The sequence below is a fragment of the Pteropus medius genome, unplaced genomic scaffold (genome assembly GCF_902729225.1).
Source record: "Pteropus medius unplaced genomic scaffold, Ma_sr-lr_union100, whole genome shotgun sequence".
Taxonomy (NCBI): domain Eukaryota; kingdom Metazoa; phylum Chordata; class Mammalia; order Chiroptera; family Pteropodidae; genus Pteropus; species Pteropus medius.
In genome coordinates, this window is record NW_024356249.1 from 18819124 (window position 1) to 18842068 (window position 22945).

General features: G+C 35.5%; 1 protein-coding gene across 1 annotated transcript in view; it reads right to left on the reverse strand.

The window, feature by feature from the left end:
- The window catches only part of CAPZA2 (capping actin protein of muscle Z-line subunit alpha 2), a 42998-nt gene extending 21244 nt beyond the window's left edge, over window positions 1–21754 (reverse strand). Inside the window, exon 1 of the mRNA XM_039861038.1 lies at window positions 21593–21754. Coding sequence (XP_039716972.1) covers window positions 21593–21631 — 39 coding nt within the window. The 5' untranslated portion in view covers window positions 21632–21754. The remainder of the gene's footprint in view (window positions 1–21592) is intronic.
- Window positions 21755–22945: the final 1191 nt, after the last annotated feature.

A 22945-nucleotide genomic window follows, 5' to 3' on the forward strand; every position in this document is an offset into this window, starting at 1 on the left:
ACAACGATAACGAAAGCAAAATTATACTATTCTAAAGTTCTACTGAAAATAGCTTAATAAAAATTTAAAGAGTCACACTTCTTCGTTTAAACACCTTAAGCTTATTAATATTTTAATCATTTAATATAATCACAATATATAGGTTGAATATAGATAAAACATATAAAAGTCTCATATAAACAACCCAGTTTTACCCTTATGGAATTAGAAAAAGAATAAATGAAGCCCAAAGTTAGTAGAAGGAAGAAATAACAAAAATTAGAGCAGAAATAAATTATTCTGAGACTAAAAAGACAATAAAGAAACCAAGAGCTGGTTCTCTGAAAAGATAAAATTGACAAGCCTTTAGCTAGACTTACCAAGAAAAAAAGAGAAGACTCAAATAAAATCAGAATTGAAAGAGGAACTGTTACAAATGATACCACAGAAATACAAAGGATCATAACAGACAACTATAAACAATTATATGCGAACAAACTGGACAACTTAGACGAAGAGGATAATTCTTAGAAACAAACAACCTGCCAAGAATGAATCATGATGAAATAGAAAATCTGAACAGATCAATTACAAGAAGGTTGAATCAGTAATCAAGAACCTTCTAACAAACCAAAGTTCAGGACCAGATGACTCCCCTGGTAAATTCTACCAAACATTCAAAGAATAACTAGTACAAATCTTCCTCAAAATTCTCCAAAAACAGAAGAGGAGGAAACTCTTCCAAACTTTTATAGACCAATATCCCTGATAAACAGATGCAAAAATCCTCAACAAAATACTAGCAAACTGAATTAAACAATACATTAAAAGAATCACAATCCTTTTAATACCGCAATCAAGTGAGATTTATGCCAGCATCCAAGGATGATATATCATATTAACAAAATGAAGGATAAACAACATATGATCATCTCAATAGAAGCAGAAAAAGTATTTGACAAAATTCAACACCCAATTATGATAAAAAATCAACAAAGCGGAGAAAGAGGAACATATCTCAATATAATAAAGGTCATATATGACAAACCCGCAGCTAACATCATATCTGAAGATGATTTTAGAGGAAAAGCTCTAAGATCAGGAACAAAACAAGAATGTCCACTCTTACCACTTTTATTCAACACAGTATTGGAAGTCCTAACCACAGGAATTAGATAATAAAAGGAAATAAAAGGCATCCAGTAAAACTGCTGGTATTTGTTGGTGACATATTATATACAGAAGACTCTCAGGACTATATCAAAAAACTGTTAGAGTAAATGAATTCTGTAAAATTGCAAAGTACAAAATCAATACACAAAAATCATTTCTATACATTAATAATCGACTGTTAGGAGGAGAAATTAAGAAACAACCCCATTTATAATTACACCAGAAAGAATATCAGAAATAAATTTAACCAAGGGGTAAAAGACCTGTATATATTGAAAACTACAAGACTTTCATTCGTGAAAGAAATTGGAAAATATAGCAAATAAATGGAAAGGTATTCTGTGCTCATGAATAGGAAGAATCAATATTGTTAAAATGTCCACACCACCCAAAGCAATCTACAGATTCAATGCAATCCCTTTCAGAATTCCAGTGGCATTTGTGACAACATGGATGGAGTTAGAGGGAATTAAGCTAAATGAAATAAGTCAGAAAGAAAAAGATAAATGCCTTACGATCTCTTCTGCATGTAGAGTTTAGGCCAACCAACTAAGCAAAAACCTAAGCCACCAAGCTCATAGATACAGAGAATAGACTGGTGGTTGCCAAAGGTTAGGGATGGAAGGGAAGTGGGGAAAAAAAGAAAAAATATATTTTCATGTATAATTTAATGCATTTAAAGATTCAAAGCTACCCTACCTATAAATATTTCCTTGTAAGAAAGTTTTTCTTTAGACAAAAGTAAAATAAAATTATTAAATTTCTCATGCTAAGTGAAATAAGCCAGAGAGAAAAAGTTGAAAACCACATGATATCACTTATATGTGGGATACAAACCTAAAAGCAACAAATGAACAGGACAAACAGAGACTCATGGACATGGACAACAGATGAGCGGTGACCAGAGGATGGGTGGAGGTTGGGGGGGTAGGAGGGAGATAGATGGGGTAAAAGGGGTCAAATGTTGGTGACATTAAAAAGTTAAATAAAATTTTAAAAAAAGAAAGAAAATTTCTATGTGTGAAGAAATAAGATGCAGTTAGGTATAATGAAGAAAACGGACACATTTGTGTCTATAAAGTCACAAATTAGTAAAAAATACAGAAAGGAAGAGGGGAAGAATGGCCTAATGTTTTTAATAACATGAGACTTGACTATATCTTAGGAAATTTTAGTTCAAAGATAAGTGAGAGAAAAAAATATCAACAGGTATACTGAGAGGCATATTTTAAGAGAATAAAGGCTATGTTTGATAAACAGATGAATCAGTAATATATACCTAAGTGGTTAAATAGCATGCCCAGTCTTGAGTTTTCCAACCACTACACAGTAATCTCTGACTACGTTCAGGCAGTGTTCCTCAAAGCAGTACACCAGTGATTTTGTCGGAAATGCACAGTCATAGGCCCCTCTCTGAACGACTAAGTTAGACTCTGGAAATGAGGCCCAGGAAATACTATTTAAACAAGCTTTCCAGATGATTTTTAAATGCACATTCAAATATTTGCTGAATTAAGGGATCAATCAGCCTTGGCAAAAACAAAAGCTTCGACTTATTTTCATCTTGTCCATTTTACTAGCACTGTCATTTCTCTAATGTGGAAACTAAAATAACGGAAAGAAAAAGAAATAGTTATATGTGTTTGTATATATATGTTGTGTGTATGTGTGCATCTAAGTACACATCTGATTTTCAGAAGACAGAGACGGATGAAAAAGGTGCATATAGCTAGAACAAAGATGTTCTTAGGTAGAGGCCATGTAATTGACAAAGCCTTAAAAAGGTTAAAAAATGTCAATTTAAAAAGTTTTTATAGTCTGGAACATTAAAAAGTTTTAAGCAAAATCAGTGATGGGTTGTTGGATACCATAGAGATAACAATGATGAAGATGATGACAAAAACAGGATTAACTGAAATTAGTGTTTACCAAGCACTTTGCATGGATCATGTCATTTAAGTTTATAAGGTAGTTACTATTATATTTGCAAGTTTTTTAGATGAGGTATTGAAGCAGAAGTAACTCACTCTGATTTGAGTCTTTTATTCACTACATTATGCTGCTTCTCAGGTTTAAAAGTTTTGGTACAATGGATAAGATCCAGCTACCAAAAGATGAACATGGCAGAATGTAATAGTGTAACCACCTACAACTGTCTATTCAATATAAATTTTTTTTTTTTTTTGGTATTTAAAATGTCATTAACAACTTAAAATGAAACAAATTCCTTAAAAGACACAAAAACCTAGATTCACTCAAAGGATAAATAATCTGAACAGTCCTAGATATATTAAAGGAATTGAATTTGTTGTTAAAAGTCTTTCAACAAATAAAACTCCAGGTTTTCTTATATCCAACATTCAAGGAAGAAATATACCAATTCTACACAAATTATTCCAGAAAACAGAGGTGAGAACACCTTCCAACTCATTTTAAGAGAACAGAACTACCCTAAACCAAAGACCAAAATATTACCAAGAACTCAACTGTAAAAAAAAAAAGTATAAAAAGAGCCACTTTGAAATGGAGCAGGAGCTGCCATCCCAGAGGAACTGCCTTGTACTTATGCCTCAAATCTTTGGAATGTTTAAACAGGGCAAAATAACCTTTGGACTGGGCCTAAAGCAACAATGTGTCTCAAACAACTATTTGCAAAGATAACAAGAAAGCAGATACTATGACTACAGGACTGATGACTACCAGACTGAAGATTAAAAACACTGTTTAGAATTAGCATCACTATGTTAGCTTATCTGCACCAACAGAAATATCTTCCTTCTACTGATTTAACTGTCTCCTTCACCTTTCTTATAAATACCCTCAGCTTTTTTGTCTCCTAATTGGAATGCTATTTGGGTTTCTGCCTGAATCAGCTCTTCCCAAATAGCTGTTCTTCTTTGATCCCAAATAAATGCCTGTTGCTATTCACTTTGGCCTTTTATTTTTAGGTTAAGACAATTCATAGACCAAAATCTCTCATTAACATAACTGCAAAAATCCTCAATAAAATATTAGCAAGTTGAATCCAGAAGTATACAGAACAGATAACACATCAACAAATAAGGTTTATCCTGGAAATGTATGTGTGTTTCAATACTTAACAATCAATGATAGCAATTCACAATAACAAGGGATTAAAGATGAAAATGACAGATCATCTTAATAGATACAGAAAAATTATTTGATCTTCAACATTCAATGAAGGTAAAAACTCTTTGCAAACTGAGAATATCTTTAATCTGATAAAAGGTATCTACAAAAAAGCCTACAGCTAACATCACCTTTAATGGTCAAAGACTGAAGGCTCACCCCCTAAAAGCCAGAACAAGACAAGAATGATCATTCTCACTCCTATTTAACATCACATTGTCTTACTACAATAAGAAAAGACATAAAAGAAAGTTCATAAATAATATAAAACTTTTTACTTGCAGATAACATGATTGTTTACAAAATATATAAAAAAAAGACTATAAAACTCTTAGGTATAAATCTAGCAAAATAAGTGCAGGGCTAGCATGCTAAAAACTACAGAAAACAATGATGAAAGAAATCAAAGAAAGGCTAAATAAATGGGAGAGAAATGTTATGTTCACAGACAGGAAGTTTCAACATCATGAAGATAATCTTTCCCAAACCATTCTACATGGTCAACAGAGGTCCAATGCAAATCTCAGCAGGATTTTTTGGATATACACCAACAAGCGGATTCTAACATTGATGTTTTCTACGTTATTTTTCTATGTTTGAAAAATGCAATGAATGCTGATTATTTTGGCCATGTATTAATACTCCTTCTGCTCAAATGCAAGCAAGATAAAAAATCACTGATGCCCAGAATAACCACAAATACACACACATTAATAAACACCATGCTAGTAAAAAAAGGATTTTAGTTAGTAAAGAGAGGAAATGAAATATATGTTATTTCATATCCTTAATAGCAAATGCAAATAGTAAAGGCAAATGAACTAGAATATAGAATAGCCAAAACAATTCTGAAAAAGAACAAAGTTGAAAATTCATACTATCTGATGCCAAGACTTAAAATAAAAAGCTACAGTCATTAAAATAGTGTATTGGTGAAGGGACAATCAACAGAACTGAGAGTCCAAAAGCATACTCATATATACATAGGGCCAAATGATTTTTGACAAAGGTGTAAAGGCGATTCAATGGAGAAAGGATATCTTTTCAACAAATGATATTCAATGAGATATCCATGAGCAAAAAAAAAGTACCTCAATCTAAACCTCATACCTTATTTAAAAAATTACTTCAAAATAGATCATAGGTCTAAATGTAAAACAAAACTTAAAAAACTTAAAAGGAAACAGAAGAAAATCTTCATGATCTGGGGGTACGTAAAAAATTCTTAGACATGCTACTAAAACCATGATCCATTAAAAAAAAAAGTTAAATTAGGGAAATGAATATTAAAATCATGAAATACTACTACATCCCTAATAGAATGGCTAAAACAAAAAGATTGGTAATAGTGCTGATGAGGATGTAAAACTGGAACAGCCCAGTGAATTACTAAATACATTCCTAGGCCTACTGCTAACCCAGTATAAAAGAGTTTGGCAATTTCTTATAAAGTTAAGCATACACAATACGACACAACAATCTCACTCCCAGGTATCTACCCTAGAGAAATGCAAATCTATTCACAATTGGTCAAAACTGAAAACAATGCACAACCTAAATGTCCGCAAATGAGTGTATGAATAAATGATGGTGGTCTACACAATGGAATACTACTCAACAAAGAAAAGGAACAAATTATGAATACTTGCAACAACTTGGATGAATCTCAAAAGCCTTATGCTGAAAGAAACCAGTCTCAAAAGTAATAGTATATGTTTCATTTATCTGACATTCTCAAATAAACAATATTAGAGCAATGGAGAACAGATCAATGGATACCAAGGGCTGGGAGCAGAGGTAGGAAGGGTGTGAATATAAAGGGAGAAGTGAGGGAAAGAAAGAAAATGAACAAGTTTTGGGAGGTGACAGATTTTGGTAGTGGTTACATGAATCTGTACAGGGTTGAAAGTCATCAGAAAAAAGGGGGCGGGTACTTTTGCTGTATGTTAATTAAAAATATATTTTACGTATTTTCAAACCATTTTTTCCTAAACTATTTAAGAGGACTATTAAAATAAAAAGGCAAAATATAAAGATTACTTTTAAGCAGGCAAGGATGAAATAGGTTATGGAAGATAGCACATGCTAAACATACATTGGAATCTATTATGATTATGTAAAAGTCTTACTTTTCTTCTGCCCCTTCCTCATCTTTCCTACTGAGGTAAGGAGTTGTTAGGGAGAATTTAAAACAAAGTCTTAAACACTAACACAGGCAACAAATAAAATTGTGGTAACCTGCTGATGAATTAATGAAACGTTTCTTTCGAAACTTTTAGAATTTAGAGGTAATTGTTTTTAATACTCCTAATGACTTCCATACCACCTATAAAACTGCCAAAAATTAAAGTATTAAGAGCAACACACACACACACACACACACACACACACACACACACACACACACACACACACACAGCATGCAAGAGGGCACGTGTATAGTGATGGGATATATTAGTTGTTGTGCTTTAAAATTTTAGTTGTTTCACAAAAAGGCATAAATCATTTAGAATTTTCGTCAGTTCTATTTTGGGTTTTCACCAAAAAAAACAAAAATGAAAACAAAAATGATCTATATTTTTATTCTACAGACTTAATTGCAATTGTTATTGCAATAAATGTATGCAGTAGCCAAAGGAGTTAATGGACTGCTCACAACATCCAAAGAGAAGGGTAGGTGAGAAGAAGCACTAAGGGTTGGGAGGTCATGAGAACAGTCGGGTTGAAAATCCTCAAAGTTTCTCTAACACACATGGCACTATTATCTACCCCTAGGTATATCAAAGTTTTTCTGGAAGAGCCCAGTGAATTACTAGATACATTCTTAGGTCAACTGCTAAATCCTTTACTTTAACCACCACCTTCCTCCATATGACATTATTCGAAATCCAGCCTTTATTAACTGGAGTCACATTCAGGAAAGAGCTATTATTTTCATTGTATTTCTAAACTGCAATTCTAGATTGGGTATGGGGGGAATACCTTGGTTTTGATGGGAAGGTGTGGCTAGATGGGAGTCACCAGCAGCTGACAGGCATGCCGCATAACAACTGCACCAAGAAATATAGTTTTAAAAAGTTAACCTTCTTAATGTATTAACCTGGGCTAAAAGCTGAAAGAATTATATTTCTCCTTTTCTTTTTCTTGGACCCAAATCTAATTTTCTATAAGATATACAAAAGATAAACATAACATAAAAAGTATGTTCCATTCTGTTGTGCTTCTTGTAAAAGAGCAGGTACCACAAATGACTATAGTTACTTATACAGAAGATAAAATAGTGTATTCAAAACCATATCCAAAATGTTAGCTCTGAGAAAAAGTTCTTTCCATCAACTGAGATACAAAAGTATTTATTCACTGTCGAACTTCATTTTTGTACTTTCTCTTATGTGCTTAAAAAAAAAAAATTCTACAATTCAAGTAACAAATAATGATAGAAATAAATAGTAGCCCAGAGAATAAAATAAGAATCCAGAGTCCACATTAATATAAGTGAATGAACAAACGGAGAAAAGGGAAAGCTCTTTGTTATAGTAGAATTTCAACTAATGTAGAAGGAATAATTGAATTAGAACGTCAGCTTGGGCAACCACCACAGTAATTGTTGCAGGCAAAAAATTGTCTATGGATGCTAAAATTAGTGGGTAAAAGTATGATAAAACAACAGGACTGAAAATATCTTACATGGTCTGAAAATATCTTTCCACAAAATACTTAAAGGGATAAACAGTAATTTTACATTGAGGAAACCTGCCACATACCACCTTTACTCAATAATCAGTTATCTTAAATGACAGGAAGAACTGACACCATGTGCCTCCTCTTCATAGAATATATGTGAGGACACAACATCACTTTTGTGATAGTCCTGCCAAAAATTCGTAGGCTGAATCTAACCATGAGGAAATGTCAAACAAACCAAATTAAGGAGGAGTTTACAAAATTACTAGTCTGTACTCTTTAAAAGTGTTACAGTTTTGAAAAACAAACAATGCTGAGAAAGTTTTCCAGATTAAAAAAAGACCAAGAGATATTACAACAAAATTCAATATGATCCTGGACTGGCAATTGGTTGAAATCTGAAGAGGGTCTGTAAATTAGATAATATTTGTCAATGTTTAATTTCTTGTTTTTGATAACTGTACTATGGTTATGTAAGACAAATCCCTAAACACAGTGAAATAGTTAGAAAGTAGGAAAAAATTCATCCTCTGTAGAAGTTGTGGAGATTTTCTCCTATATTTTTTCTAATTTTAAAGTACTGCTCTTTGCATTTAGGTCTTTAATCTACCTGGGATCGATTTTTGTGTTATGATGTGGGATGGAGATACATTTTTTTATTACATTGTCCTATGCGCAAAAAAAAAAAAAATCCCATTTCTTAAAATGTACCTATTTTCCTCACTGGACCAAAAATAAATATTTTAAAAAGTATCTTATATGTTCAGCACTATTTTAAAAATGTGAATTACTTCTTTAAGTCAGTCAGTTACTTCTTCATAGTCATGTCATACATTTTAATAAATTCCAAAAATCCTTTTAAAAAGTGTCTAATGAACTTACCAGTCATCATTCAGGTAGTAATCACAAGAATGTAACTTGCTCAAGGAACTTTTGAATATTCAATTTACAGGCAGTAAGAAAGGGTAACTATCCTGTTATTACAGAGGCATGGCTAACACTAAGAATATATCAATGTAAGTAATGTGACATTAATATTCCATTTCTCACAAACAACTTAATTTGTTTAAAGATTTCCAATGGTTATCTCAGGAAGTAATGAATAGTTCATTTTTGTACACAAAAATCCTAATAAGGTTATTCAGGCACTGTTGCAGTTTACCATGAGCTACTGTCTCCTTAAAATCAAGTTAAGCAATTTTGGATTAAATAGAGGGTTCTAATTACCTGATTTCTAATTAAACACCTACCTAAATTGTGTTTGCTGGCTGTAACTGTTTAATACAAATTTTCAAATGACAAAAAACTTGTCTTTATTTAACCTACCAAAATTGTTTATTTCAAAAGTTCTCCCTTATGACCAAGCAATTTCATAACTAGGTATTTATATAAATGAATGCATATGTCTACAAAAAGATTACCTAAGAATGTTCATAGCAGCCTTATTCATAATAGCTCTGAATGATTATCGAGAGGAAAACGGCTAAATAAATAAACTAGGGTACTGATACAAGCAACACCATGAATCTCAAACACGCTGAGTGGAAAGAAGTCAGATGCACATACAAAATACTGTGATTTTATTTATACGACATTCAAAACCAAGGAAAATTAATCTATGGTGATAAAAGTTAGAGTTTGGTTGGGAAAAGGGTATAGGGAACTTTCTGATGTGATAGAAAATGTTCTTTATTTTCAGTAAATAAATGGTGGTTGCAAAGGTGTATATAGTTGTGAAAACCCACTGAACTGAACATTTAAAAATTGTGCACTGTATAGTAGGTAAATTATATTGTAACTAAAAAAATGCAAAAAAACCCTCATATACATGATAGCATTTTACCATTTTGTCTTTATGTATAAATGTTAATTAAAAAGCATTCTAACAATGACAATTAAGAAGTGAAATTATTTTCTAGTTAACAAACACAAACGTTTTAATATTAATTTTTACTGCTAAAAATCCACAAAAACATATTTATCTAACCTTTTGCTTTTCTAATAAAAATACAGTAAAAAAAATTAAAAATAAATGTTAAAGAAATAAAGGACCTTAGGCTTTCATTCTGAATTACAGAAAGTACTATGTTGGCATGAACCTACTATGTAGGGCATTTGCCTCAGTCTCCTTAAAAAATATCAGACATTCTGGAGGAAAAAAAAATGGCATAGATAGAGGCTCTGTTCATCCCTCTGGCAACCAAATCAAGGTTATGACAGAAACAAGGAGCAGCAGCAAGGAAAAATCGCCTGGGATGTAGCCATACAACTAGGGAGAAATCCAAGAAATCGCCCTGCAACGGCAGAAGGTAGCACGGGGCGAGGACGCAAGGCTGCCCAGTCTCGAGTGTCTGAGTGAGACAGAGGCTGTCGCAGCAGCAGACGCCTCTTAAAGGGGCCACATCCGCGAGCGGATTTTTCTGGTGATAGACCTGCTCACTCTGAGCACCAGTGCTGGTTCAACTATGCGCAGGGGGCACCAGGGACTTACAGGGAGATACTGTTGGAGTGAGGGAGACTTACAGGGAGACTCACTCTATATGGAAGTGCCGGCAATATCCATTGTTCTCTGTTGAGCCCCTCCCTGTCCCAGTGTGCAAACACAGCACCTCCATAGCCAGGACATCGTCCAACTGGATAACAGAGGTCGCTCTGCGCAGAGGATTCCCTGAAACCCCAACTCCCCTAACTCGAGGTCCCACCCAAGTCACACCCAGGTATATCTCAGCCAGTCAGGTGCTCCTTGCTGAGCAGCACCTAGACTCACACTGGAGGCAACCTCCATTTCTGGTGTGGCCTTTTGAGGCAGCTATAAGCACAGCCATCTGTAGATTGCTTGCTGAATCTTAACAGGTAGCCCCAGAGGGGCAGACGCTTAGGCTAAATTTGGCCTGTAGCTGAACCCCTCTCAGGATTGTGCCACTGGACACTTACTTCACAAATCCATACTAACAAGACCGGGAGACTTAGCAGCGTTGCTTAGTACACAGAAATAGACACAGAAAGGCAGTCAAAATGGAAAGACAGAGAAACAGAAACAATACGAGAGAACAGAACAGAGATCCAGATACAATAGAGTCAAGTAATCTAACAGATGCAGAGTTCAAAATACTGGTTATAAAGATGCTCAATGAACTTTTGGGAAGTGTAGACATTCAGCGAGAACTTCGACAAAGAGATAAAAAACATAAAAATGGAAATGGAAATTATAAGAGGGAATCAGTCTGAAATGGAGAATTCATTATCTGAGATGAGAAGTATATTAAATGGAATAAACAAAGTGAATAAACAAAGTGAATAAAGAAAAGGATCAAATGCTCTATCTAGGAAATGGGGAAGCCAAGGACATACAATCGGAATGGCAAGGGATAAGATGCCAAGACTATAAAAATAATTTAAGGAGCATATGGGACACTATTAAGGGTCCAAATATCTATCTGATCGGCGTACTTGAAGGAAAACAAGATGTTGGACAGCTATTTGAAGAAATAATGATGGAAAACTTCCCTAACCTGGTGAAGGAAATGGACATAAAACCCCAGGAAGCTCAGAGAATTCCAAAAATCAGGGATCCAAAGAGGCCCACACCAAAACGCATCATAATTAAAATGCCAAAGGTTAAATACAAAGAAAGAATATTAAAAGCAGCAAGAGAAAAACAGATAGTTACTTTATGGAAACACTGGCAGCTGATTTCTCTAAAGAAACTATGCAGGACAGAAGGGCTTGACAAAACATATTCAACAGGATGAAGACCCAGGATATACAACCAAGAAAACTTTATTCAGCAAAGCTATCATTTAGTGTCAAAGGACAGATAAAGAGCTTCCCAGACAAAAATAAGCTAAAGGAATTTATCACCACCAAGCCAGTATTACAGGAAATGTTGGAGGGACTTCTTTAAGAAGAAAAAGCATGTATCAGAAACATAAATAAGAATGGTAATAACTACATTCCTATCAATAAGTACCTTAAATGGGAAAGAATTAAGTGCTCCAACCAAAAGAGAGAGTGGCTAAAAGGATAAGAAAACAAGACCCCTACATATGAAAAGGAATGGGATGGAAAAAGATATTGTTTTGATGGACCTAGAAGGTATTTAAGACAGACAGAGAAAGATAAACACTATATGATTTCACTTATATGCAGAATCTAAGAAATAAAAAGAACAAACTAATCAAAAACAGATGCACAAATATAGTGGATAATTTGGTGACAGACAGAGGGGAGGAGGGTTTGGGGGACTGAAGAGTGGAGCGAAGGGTTAAAGAAGTACAAATTAGTAGTTGATGGATGGTCACAGGGATGGGGAGCATGGCAGAGGGAATGCAGTTAGCATTAATACTTTGGCTAGGTGGAGGGTCAGGGAAGGGAGAGACCAATTGGGGGGGGTTATTTTACGAACTATATAGATGTCTAACCAATGTACTGTGTACTTGAAACTAATAAAATAAATTAATTTAAAAAATATTGGACATTCTTGCTTAAGCTGAGGACTCTGGTCAGGTGTTTTTACTCTACTCACCATTTCCTTTACCAGTACACAATTTATAAGGAAGAAATCAGTGCTCACACTGAATAAACTGAAGCTGATCATTCTGAGTCAGCTTCCTAAAAAATCCCAGAGCAGTGAAATTTCTACATTTGGAACTTTATAAAGTTTTTATCATAGGTTTCACCTGATTCTCAAGGGATATATCAAAAAGGGTCACTGCCTTAGAGATGGGTAGTAAAGTTAAGAGCTCTTATGCATTTTTCCACTTCAACTATAAGAATTATCTGACATTGTTTCCTGTAACTCCCTAAAAATTGCCTATGCCTTTTTGAGAGTTACAAGCAAAATAAGAATAGAAAAACACTTTTTAAAACTCTTTCTTATTTATTTTTATTATGGGGACATTGGTTAACAAAATCCAGTAAGTTTCAGGTATACGATTCAACACTAAAGCATATACATATTGCATTGTGTGTTTACCATCCTGAGATTTCTTTCTGTCACCATATATTTGACCCTTTTCACCTCATCTCCCTTACCCTTCCCCCGCACCCTCTGGTAAGCACTATTCTATTGCCCATGTCCATGAGTCTCTGTCATGTTTGTTTCTTTTAGGTTTATATTCCACATACAAGTAATGTCACGTAGTTTTCAACTTTTTCTGCCTGGCTTATTTTGCTTAGCATGATTATCTCGAGGTCCATCCATGTTATTGTAAATGGCAGTATTTCATCTCTTCTTATGGCTGAGTAATATTCCATTGTATATATGTACCACAGCTTCTTTATCCCATCATCTAGCATAGTACACTTCAGTTGCTTCCATGTTCTGGCCACTGTGAATAAAGCTGCTATGAATATCCGTGTGCAAATATCTTTTTGGACATATGTTTTCAAGTCTTTAGGGAAATTCCATACTGTTTTCCATAGTGGTTGTACCAATTATTTAAATAGTTTATAATTAAGTGATCACTATTGCATGTCTGTGTTACAGACAAATTTCCTTCAATTTTTTCCTTTATAATTATCATTTTGAATGGTAATTAAAAACAGGGTCAATATCACTTAATCTGAAACTAGGTCATCTACTGAATTCAACATCAAATTTTCTTTAAATATGCTTTTATTTTTTATTTAAAATATTTAAAAAACCACGATCCCAAAGTAGACATTAGCATTAAGTGGAAAAGTTATATAAGCTCTTATTTATCTTACATTTTCTACTTCTTGCCTCTGAATCATTCCCCTCGGCTCACAACCAGTCCTGAAGTTTTTGTTTTAAAAAAAAAAAAGTATCCTTAAAATGAAATAGCAGAAAAAAATGTAGTAGTAATAACTAGTCTTTCTTTTCTGCTTAGCTACCAATTTTTTTTTTTCAAGAATAATTTATACTTTCTGTCTGTTTCTTATCCTTTAGTCAACATTTACTGAGCACCACAATACAGTGGGACTAAATCCTGGTGGCACATTCAAATCATCTAGGAAGCTTTAAAAAAACAAAAAGCACAGAGGCTCTAGGCTTCTCCCATGAGTGAAGCCTGTGCATCCATGTTTGTTTATAAACTCTCCAGTTGATTCTAATGTGCAGCTAGAGCTGGAAACCACTCATCTAACATGTGCCAGGCACTGTACTGGATTTACACAGATGACTAAAACACAGAGCCTAACCCTGAAGGACACAAGAAATAAGAACATCAGGAAACTTATTAAAACTGGTAAATGTTATAACAAAGGTATGTACAAACTGCTGAAGGAGCAGAGATAGGCTAAGATACAAACGTAGATGACAGAAATCTTTGGATCTAGTTATTGAAGAATGAGTAGTTTACAACACACGCAAGACTAAAAGGCCATTTCTGAAAGAGAGAAAACATATATGTACTTTTTTAGACCCTGGTAATCTGGCTTTTTGCTCTTTGCTTCCTGCTCCAAATTGTAGTAAAACTGCTCTCTTAAAGGCCACCAATGATTTCTAGTCCATTACTTAAATACTTGGCCTTATCTTTCTTTAACAGTTTCCAGTCAGTAAAATAGAAATAACAACAAGATTACTCTGACAATTTAGAGATATAGTAGATATTGGATATACAGTAGTAGATATAATTTGTTTCTCATCCCTTAAATTCAAAGGCTCTTCTCAATCTTATAGTCCTTCTTAATCTCTCTGCAACACTGGCACTGCTCCTTCTGGAAATTCTCCACAAGTTCTACAATATGAGCACCTACTCTGTTCTACTTCAAGGGTCACTCCTCGCCTTTTTCTTTTCTTCTTTAAATGAAAGCATAACCAAAAGTATATGCTCTTTGCCCTCTTCTCTTTGTTATGTCTAAACTTGTTCTCTTAAAAAGCTTATCCCATCTCATTCCTTTAACCTGCAAAGAGTACTTCCAAATCTATATACAATCTCTGGGCCTGACCTCTTTCCCAAGCTCCATTTCTTCATCTCCACATCTGCTAGGCATGTTCACGTAGACCTTCTGCTAGAATCTCAAACTCAACATAACCTAAATCAAGTTTGCGCTTACTCTTCTCCCAGCTGTGCATCCTCTTTCCTATGTTCTCTAGTTAGTGGTGGGACGACTTCCTAGTCACCTAGATTTTAATGTTCGTAGTTATCTCTGATTCTTCCCTTTCCCCTACATTTACTCACCAACTCTGAAATCTGTTAGCAATCTTGTTTTTCCTTTATGTCTTATGAAAATACTTTAATTCGGACCCTAACACTTAACCCAGGTTCCCAACTGTTCTCACTAGCTCCAATCTGTCTAGTCCTGTGGTTTCCAACCAGGGGCAATTTTGTCCCACAGAAAATATTTTTGATTGTTATGACTGCGGGGATGCTACTGGAATCACATGAACCAAGGATGCTATCAAACATCCTACAACGCACAGGACATCTTCCACAACAGTTATCCAGACCAAAACGTCAACAGTGCTCAGGATGCGAACTCCTGTGCTATTAAATAGCACGATTCATCTCTTACTTGCAAAATACCTGAGATATAATTCATACTCCCTGCTTCCTCCCATTTTCCTAATTTTTCTTCCTCTGTTGTGCTCTCTGTCATGACCTTATACCCCAACTGATGTTCACCATCCTCCTAGGCAGAGGTATTTTTCTGTCTTCTGAATTTCCATGAACTTAATAATTTTTGACCCTTTACAGTATGTATATATGTTATATATGTCTGATTCATCTCAATCTATAGTCTTGCATTGTGTCTACCAAACAAGTAATCAAATCACCAACCTTCAGTCTGAAACTTAATCTATGGTGTCACTACTTCTATTCACAAATATAATTCTCTTCTCCTTCCCTGCCCAACTGAAATTAAGTTTACAGATTTAACTTGCTTTAGTTAACTGAAATTTGAACAGAAGTATAGTGAATCTGAGTGTGTTGTGGGTAGGGGAGAGGAGAGCTTTAAAAACCAGTGTATCATTCACTGCATTTTCTTCTCACTGCTTCCTGGACTGTAAAAAAAGGGCTAAGTTTAGATTGGAATCCTCCAACAGCCTGAAATGACATGACTTCTGCTGACCCACTCTAGACATATATAGGATGAGTGAGGAGATGTCATACAAAGCTCTCATCACCAACCACCTCACGCCAAGATTTTCAGTTGTTTGTTATTGTATTATATCCTTGTTTACCCTGATTCATTATTAATGTAAGATGTGAAATGTTGTGTACCGCTAAAAAAGGGAAAAATGCTATCAATTAAATATCATAAGTCACTGACTGTATAATGCAGCCTGATCTTAAGATATGGAAAATTATTATACTGAAATCAATGAAATATGGTATATCTGGTAAATAAATGAACGTGATGGTAGTTTTCAAAAATTATCTCCATTTATTGTTAACAGAAACTAAATAGAACTAAAATGTGCAAGAAGTCTTCAGCCAGTAGATTCACAATAAAATACGGAAATAAATGTGGTTAAGTCAAATTACATAAAAATTATACATCTAACCTTCAAAATAAAGGTTATTGTGAAACTTACCTTTTTGGATAACTATAGGCTCTTCTATGGAACCCCTATTTTCTTTGATATGCATGAATCTCTAACAATAAATTACTGCTTCAGGCAATTAGGCTGTTAGATAGAGCACAGAACCCAAGTCAACTTTTCCCATCATGCTTTTTAAACTTAAAAATTACTTTGTACTCTCTTCTCAAAGTGTTCTCATGTCCCTTGGTTTTACACAAAACTACAATGTTCCAGGTATATAACTATCCTTATTTTACAGACTGGATTTCAAATGCTCCGAAAACATATAACTTTACTTTAATGTGCAAAGTCTGAAAAACCCCACTAATATTATAGCAGCTATCCAGTTTCTGCTTGCTGTAAAAATTTTTTTTATTGGTGCAATGACAGAATTCATTCACCTACAAAATATAATCAGGAATATTTCTACATTAATAGCGTACTAATTTTACATTAATTATGGTGGAATATAATAATGGCTTATATTGTTTTTATATACAATCAAAATATGGTTGTGTAGTGAGAGAAAAGTATATAAACTGCTTATAAAGAATATTTAGCATGTGTATGTGACTTGAACCATAGCCAGTGTCACGAACTGTAACTCAAAGAGCACCAGGAATTTCATTTGACTATCTGAATCTTTAAAATCTATAATACTATTTAGAAATAAAAAATTTAGGCACACCAAATTTATCCTCAAAAATTTGCCTTTATATGATACTTTTACTTTTCATAAAACTTTTCTCTTTAACATTTTGAATTCATGATTCCTTAGTTCCTTTACTCACTGAACCACTCATTTCATGCAGCATAATGACACATACTAAAGATGACATTATTTCAGCACTTAGGAATCTCAATAGAAGAAAACAAGACAAGTAAATAATTATTACTGAAAACTGCATTTAATATTAATGATGTGTTATAACATTCAGAAGAAGAGATTAAACTAGCCACGTAATGTGAGTTAAATCTTGAGGGAGGAGTAAGACTTTCATCTTTCAAAAAGAAAACAGGCCAGGGAGTCAGAGTTGGTAAAGTCATGAGCAGAGAAAATAAGTACAACTGACTGTGTTTACTACATGCCAGGCACCACTTATATTTACAGCAACTTACTGGTTAAGATACTTTCTGTTATACCCCCACAGAACAGAGGAAACTGAGGCTGAGAGATTAAATAACTTACATGAGGTGCCAGATGTGGACTAGCATGCATGTCTCTCTGAATTCACAGCATGATTAAATAAACGTATATATTGAAATATCAGAACTATTTAGGTTACAGTGGAATACAAAGCCACAAATACTATTTTCATGAGTTGTACTTCCTTGTAAGAGCAATGGAGAATCCAGGAACTAAAAGTTTGGGACTAGAAAAACAACATATTAAAACATGGCTTAGATACAGGAAATTAGAGGGATTAATCTAGAAAGTTTACAACAAAAGCCTAGCTGTAGCAAAAATAACAGAAGGGAAAGACCAGATATGAGACATTCTTCTAATCATACTTTTCCTCTCTTGGCTTTATTTCTTACTCAACAAAACAGGTAGGATCAATTTGCATTCTTTTTATACTGTAAAACTTTGTTAATAAACAACAGTAGTTAATATAAATAACAACAGCTAATTTAATAGCCTGGTCAACTGATAGGTAAAATAAAACCAAATATTAATATAAATGAACTTTTCAAAAAGAAATAAATTTGTATAAAATACCTTTTGATAATGGATGTGACAAGATTTAGAAACTGTAAGGTACAGAGCAAAAGGAAAAAAAGTTAAAATAAAGCTGAAGTTAAAAACCTGAATGACTGGAATTAATGAGAATAGAGAAATAGAGAGGAAAATGAGCAGGAGGAGATCGAGTTCTGCCCCCATTTGTGTAGGAGGAAAGAAGAGGGGCATATATGAATTTACTTTTAGGCAGGTTCTGTATTAACTGTCCTTTGTGAACAGGACCAGCAGATCAAAATGTGTGGCCAGGGCTCAGGAGAGAAGTTAGGGCTGAGCTATGTACTTGAGACACATCAACAAAGATAATAAAAGTCGAAGCTATGAGAGTGGACCACTATAATCTCTGGGGGAAGGTGGGAGGGTCTAAAGGAAAAAAAAAAAAAATCCTTTCCAAGCAAAAACTAAGTGCCTTCCTCCTGAGACTTGGAGTGACTTCCTGGATTTTTCTTATCTAAAGAGGGGTTTGGGAACGGTTCTTCTCACTTGAGCCTTATACAATTTCACATAATTTCAAATTCAAAAATTCTATATTGTGCCATACAGCTGATCTAGGAATGAAAAACATGATTGTTTTTTGGCCTAGAGTTTCTCTATGTAAAAAGTCTGTGGAACATACTATAGCAAATGAATAACTTTAAAGAACATTATGCTTCTTTGGATAGCTTATTTCCTATTAACCCAGTGGCTAAAAGTAAAAAAGGTTAATAAATTTCATAGTGATATCCTTAGAAAACTGGTTCATGATTAAAAAAAACAAAGATACAATTATAGATTAATTTCTAAAATGCTTCTTGCCGTAGAATATATATGAAACTATACCTGTAATAAGCTTCTAAATGTGTTAAACAATAAACAACTTTTAAAGAGATCAAAACACAAATTTATAACATTATTCAATGTTTAGTATGTACAATTATTAAAAACAAAAAGAATCATTTTGGTTTTTTTTCAAAATAAGCTGTCAACAAATTAAAAACAAAGAGATAAATCCAAAAGAGGGTCATATCATCAATTGTTTAAGGGAGTGTAATGTCACAAGCGCATAAACTTTGGATCCAGACAAATGAAGGTTTAAATACCACTTTTGCCACTTCCTACTTAGGTGTCCTTGGATGAAATACTTAAAGCTTTTAAAACCTTATTTTACTTATTTGTGAAATGGTAATTGTAAAACCTACTTCAAATTTACAATAAACTAACAAATGTATTTTCTGAGTCAGGCATAGGGTACTACACAAGTCTTAACAGCTTCCGTTCTTCAGATCTGCAATCAAAATGAAAATTCCAAGAGCTTAATAGCATTAAACGCCTATTTTTTTAAAATTACAAACAAGGAGACAGAAAGAGTAATATGATTTAAATATTAGTTTAAAAATAGCACCTTTAAATCCTCTCTATTTGATTCCATACCAAACGTCCTGCTCCCCCAAAATTAAAAGAACATTTAGATAACTAAAGTGACAAGAATGATAGAATTTCACTTAACCAGTTACTCGAATTTAACTCAAAAATTTGGTCAGTATTTTTCTTAAATTACTAAATTGCAATGAAATCTATAAGTAAATTAATAGCCTTACAAAACTCAAAATAAAAACAAGCACCAAATTCCTTCAAATTAAGAATTGTCATTCATTTACTCTTAAAACATTGTTAGGCAAGCTTAGAGAATAAGACACACACCATTCCCTTTATTGGGCTTAGTGCTCTGAGAGTGCCAGATAATATGGCATCTTACCATCTCATTTTGAAAAAACTTCCCTATTTTAGGCCTTGCCAACACATGGCTGGTCTGTATTAACTCCCACACTGAGTACTCTCTTCAGCTAGATTTCTAGCCACGAGCCACTAATCACCACTTCAGAAAGGTAGAATAAAAACATGACAATCTCTTTAACAAACTTTTCAACACTAATTAATTTTAAATGTGTGTGTGTGTGTACACAAGCATACATTTTCAGCTACCAACTTAATAGTTATAAACCAGTATTACACATGTGAAAACTGCGTAGCAACTTTCAGTATACAGGGATCTGTCTGCCTACCAAGAATCTTGTTGCTGTTCCCATTTTGTTGTTTTATTATCACTTTCACCAAAAGCAAAGAGAAAAAAAGATTTCCGAAACTGAAGATGAGGCTGACTTTTGCACTGACACAGGAAGATGGAACATTACATTTCGGTTCAAGAACAGACTATAGAAACACTTGGAGCGGAGAGTTCCAACTGAAAGTATCCTTTACATTAGGATTTCTTAAAACACCATGATGAGTCTGAGTTTCCTACATGGCTGTACTGCTTTGGAACTTAAAAAAAATAAACACTGCTAAATTAAGACTGGACACTTCGAAAACTGCAACCATCTTATTCATGTTATTTCAGTTACTTTTGAGTTTGAGAAACGTCAAGGTCCTTTCCAGAAAAATACTCAATATTGGTAGGATCCCTACTTTCCCTCTCTGGAGAATGGGCCTCACAGTAGCCAAAGGAAACGCGAATAAGAAAGAACTAGTCTAATGATCGGATTTCTCATTTTAAATGCCAGATAACTTAAGTCGTTCATCTGATTCCAATGCTGTCACAGCATTTAAGATACAGTAAAAGTAGTTGCTCAACCTCCTCTCTTCGGAAGAATTCCTAGCAGGACGATCCGGCGCAGCAAATCAGCCCCCGGGGGGCTGCTGCCAACCTGGGCAGGAAACGACTACTGACTGGGGAGGGGTCTTTCTGTGAGCAACTCGGCAGCCTCCGAGGGAACACGGAAGCTGCAAAGCTTACAGCTAAAGACAAAAAAAGAATAGGAAAAAGAGAAAGGCAGACTTTCACGGGGAAAGGAAAAAAGGGGTAGAGAACCAAGAAAGGAAGCATTTTGCTACTGGGAGGAGGGATTAGAGGGAGAAGTCAAGGTCTGTTTCCTAAGCGATTCTTTCCTCTTACCCCTCACGCCGGCTACACTCTTTGACCAGGCCGTCGGGCTGGGCGCTGCCCTTGGGCCGCTCGCAGGCCGGGACTCAGACCCCTTTGCAGTCCCCAGACACTGGCGCAGGGCCCTGCGGCCCAGGCGGAAGGACAGGGTCCCCGGCACCGCCGCCCTCCGAGACCCCCGCCCGCGCGCCAGGCGCCGCCGCCCCGCTCCCGCTTCCTATTTTCGGAGCACACACCCTACAAGGAGCGCAGCGAGCAGCCCAGGCAGAGACCTGCCCCCGCGCGCGGCCTCGGGTGACTGACAGGGGCAGGCAGTTGGGCACCGCGAGAAGAGGGGGAGGAAGGGCAGCTGAGGGCACAGATCGATGCCCTTCCCCCGCGGCCGGACTCCGGGATGATACGCCGGGGCTTTGCTGGCTCCCGGAACAACGGGCTCCGCCGCCTCCGCGGCTCTTACCTTCTCCTCATCAGACAACTGCTCCTCCAGATCCGCCATTTTCCTTCTGGCGACAAACCGCGGCGGCGGCGGCGGCGGCGGCGGCGGCCACCTGACTTCCCCCTTTCCGTGCGGTCCTCCACGCCGCGCGCCCCCGCCCAGGGAGGGGCCCCTAGCCCAGACCGCTGCGCACGCGCCCTGGGAGCCTCGCCTTCCTCGCCACAGCCCGCGGGGCCGGAGCAAGGATGTGCGCCTGCGCGGGGCCTCGTGGGGCCTGGGAGAGGGAGGAGTCGCCTACCGCCGCCTGCTGCAGGCTTGTCAGCATCATGAGTATGGGTTTCAGTGACCATATGGACCCAGTCTGCGACAAGTACATTCTGAGCCCTTGATTATGTTCCCATTAAGTCCTGAACTCTGCCAGCAGAAGTATGAAAAGTGTACGAATAGAAGCTTTTTAAACATTCTGTTTTTTAAAAACATTACTGGAAAAATATTCAGCTTTCATTAAACTATGCACAGACAACCCAGGTTATAATTGGAAGATTGCTCTTGATATATTAACTTATTTATTAAAGAAATGTGTATTAGTCTTTTACTGTGTGTCAGGCACTATGTCAGTCTCTGCGAATATACAATGGTAAGCAAAACCAGAGACCTGTTTTCAAACATCCATTGAACCATGGAGAAAGGCACTGTAGTATTGCAGGGGAATTCAAAGTTATATTATACATGATCCTATGGTTGCCAGCTAAAATACAGAAAGCCCAGTCAAGTTTGAATTTCAGATAAACAATGAATATATATTTTAATCATAAATATGTCTCATGAAGCATTTGAGATATACTAAAAAAATTATTCATTGTTTTCAAATTATATTGGATATCTACTACTTTTATTTGCTAAATTTGGCAACTGTACTTCTGAAGCTTCAAGTTTAGCAAGAGAGCAATGATATAGTCAAAGCTGTATATATTAATTGGCTAGGAATCTTGTTAAAATTAGGTTGCCGATTCAATAAGTCTAGGATGGGGCTGGACAGTCTGCATTTCTAACGAGCTCTCAGATGATGCTAATGCTATTGGTTTGGCCCACATTTTGAGTAGCTAAATAGGAATTAAGACTTTAATCATTCTCACTGTAGCCTCATGAAGTAAGGTATTTATCAGCATTATTACACCCATTTTACAGAAGAGAAAAAACTAAGGCTAAATATTTGTCCAAGGCTGTACAGCTCTGAAGTGACTGAGTTGAAATTGGAACCCAGGCATCTTATTCTATATCCCATGTTCTTTCCATTTTGAGATCTTTCTTTCCCTCTAAATTCCAGGCACTCTCCACCAAATAAAATTTAATGAAGGCGATTACTCTCCCATC